Source organism: Epargyreus clarus, unplaced genomic scaffold (assembly GCF_041222505.1).
Source record: "Epargyreus clarus isolate Ecla_fem2 unplaced genomic scaffold, WU_Ecla_fem_2.2 ptg000008l, whole genome shotgun sequence".
Classification (NCBI taxonomy): Eukaryota; Metazoa; Arthropoda; class Insecta; order Lepidoptera; family Hesperiidae; genus Epargyreus; species Epargyreus clarus.
The window spans coordinates 324772-327041 of NW_027332216.1; the positions used below are offsets into that span (position 1 = coordinate 324772).

General features: G+C 48.3%; 1 protein-coding gene across 1 annotated transcript; it reads right to left on the minus strand.

The window, feature by feature from the left end:
• Positions 1-463: 463 nt before the first annotated feature.
• On the minus strand, positions 464-1955 carry LOC140744057 (aspartate aminotransferase, mitochondrial-like). Its single transcript, XM_073075511.1, has one exon. It carries the CDS (start codon positions 1099-1101, stop codon positions 856-858), a length of 246 nt encoding a protein of 81 aa, XP_072931612.1. The 5' UTR covers positions 1102-1955; the 3' UTR covers positions 464-855.
• Between the last annotated feature and the right edge of the window lie 315 nt (positions 1956-2270).

The window sequence follows — 2270 nt, forward strand, 5'->3', positions numbered from 1 at the left end:
GTAAGGGGGACATACTTTTCGGAAGAATTCCAACCTAGTCGTCAGAGGTAGTTATGCATCTGTGGCAAATCCTTAAGTTGCAGTAGCCACTAACCTGCCGGTGGACAGCCTATTTCTGCCTAATAACAGCAGTGTTAGGCGCTGCTGTGTTCCGTTTTGAAGGGTGTGGTAAGAGAGACATATTTTTCCGAGGCGTTCCAGCTTAAACCTCAGGGGTAGCGGTGCATCTGTGGCCGACCTCAGGTAGGAATATCTAATCCTATCTGGGGTTGATTACAGATGTCCTTGGGCGGCAGTAGACACTTACCATCAGGTGAACTGCATGCTCGTCTGCTACTCCTATATTATAAAAAAAAAAATACAAAAAAACCTACATAAATACCGGCTAAATTCATAAGCATCCGTTTTGCTTCAGTCGGGTAACGTATATATAAACATCATATAATGCAAAACAAATAAGTACACGGTAGTTATGGGAGCTGGGCGTCGAGGAAATAATTGCAGTCTATTTCGCGAACAAATTAAATTTTTATTTAAATTTAACACAAATTTTACACAAGTTTTAACAAAAATGAAATTAAAAAAATAAATTGATGGGATAGGTCGAGTCACTTTCCGCGATGGAGGTGAACTCATTCCATGGTGGACGGCCACCTGTACGTGGGACGGCCACCCGCGCGTGGGACGGCCACCTGCGCGCCTCGTCAGCGTTGGCCGTTCCGCGAAGGCCCGATGCAGCGCAAGCACGATGCAGCGTGAGAACGGTGTAGGGCTGGCGCGATGCATCCTTAACGTGTAGGGCTGTCCCTTACACGTAACTTCTCCCGCCCCAGCTGAGCAACTATTTGCCTACGTTTAGTGCAAATATTGCGGCCTTCTGGTCCTCTCGATTGAGGTCGGTGAAGCAGAAGCGATCTGGTCGGCGATGTGTCGCCAGGAGTTCTTGCCGGCGCCCTCGATGCCGGCGCGCAGCTGCGTGCGCATCGCGATGATGCGGTCCACTGTCAGCTCCACGTCCGGTCTGAGGTCAGGCGCGGTGAGGATCTCCTGCACGAGACATGCGCCGTGCAGCGGCGGGCTGGAGTACATGGTGTGCACCATTATTAATGAATTTCGGGTCGACGCCGGTGGGTTTGCGGGCACACGCGTGAAGCAGGATTTTTCGGGGGTTTTGGAGATATCTTAGTTGCCCCACATGGGCGTGGGCATCCAGATCTCCTTTTTCCTCGCATAATGCTTCGTGATGAATTCTAGGCGTAGACGGAGGGTGCCAATGCGGGACAATGTAGTACTAGCTCCATCTCGTACTTGCACATCGTATTTCGGATGTAGCGAGCTGAGCAGGGTTCCCCGACGTCCGGATCTCGTTCAATGGTTCGGTTTCCCGTTTAATAGCGATAGTCCGAAACACGCACAAACCGGGAACTTTCGATTGCGCCAGTTATGGGTTCTGCGCCACTTATGGGTTCCTCGTTTAATTGCGATAGTCCGAAACACGCACAAACCGGGAACTTTCGACTGCGCCAGTTATGGGTTCTGCGCCACTTATGGGTTCCTCGTTTAATTGCGATAGTCCGAAACACGCACAAACCGGGAACTTTCGACTGCGCCAGTTATGGGAGCTGGGCGTCGAGGAAATAATTGCAGTCTATTTCGCGAACAAATTAAATTTTTATTTAAATTTAACACAAATTTTACACAAGTTTTAACAAAAATGAAATTAAAAAAATAAATTGATGGGATAGGTCGAGTCACTTTCCGCGATGGAGGTGAACTCATTCCATGGTGGACGGCCACCTGTACGTGGGACGGCCACCCGCGCGTGGGACGGCCACCTGCGCGCCTCGTCAGCGTTGGCCGTTCCGCGAAGGCCCGATGCAGCGCAAGCACGATGCAGCGTGAGAACGGTGTAGGGCTGGCGCGATGCATCCTTAACGTGTAGGGCTGTCCCTTACACGTAACTCGGTCCATTTGATTTATTTATACATCTCTGAATATGTCTATTACATTGTATAACAATTTCCATATTTCTTGATAATAAATAAACTGGTAATAAATGCAGAATTTCAATACAGGTACTCTATGTGTTATTTTGCTACGCAGGTCAGGATTCTTGAGAATGAACATATACGCATATATACGAGTATACACGAAGGATTCTTAACTGACCCAGCAAGTTATAAGTTAATACCTACTAGCTTCTGCTCGCGACTTAATCTCGATGGTGGCTTACATTTGACGCCATAGTTGATCACTACGTCTAATTGATC

Excerpts from the sequence above, each read along its gene's own strand:
- LOC140744057 (XM_073075511.1), bottom strand. The coding sequence starts at position 1,101 with ATGGTGCACACCATGTACTCCAGCCCGCCGCTGCACGGCGCATGTCTC.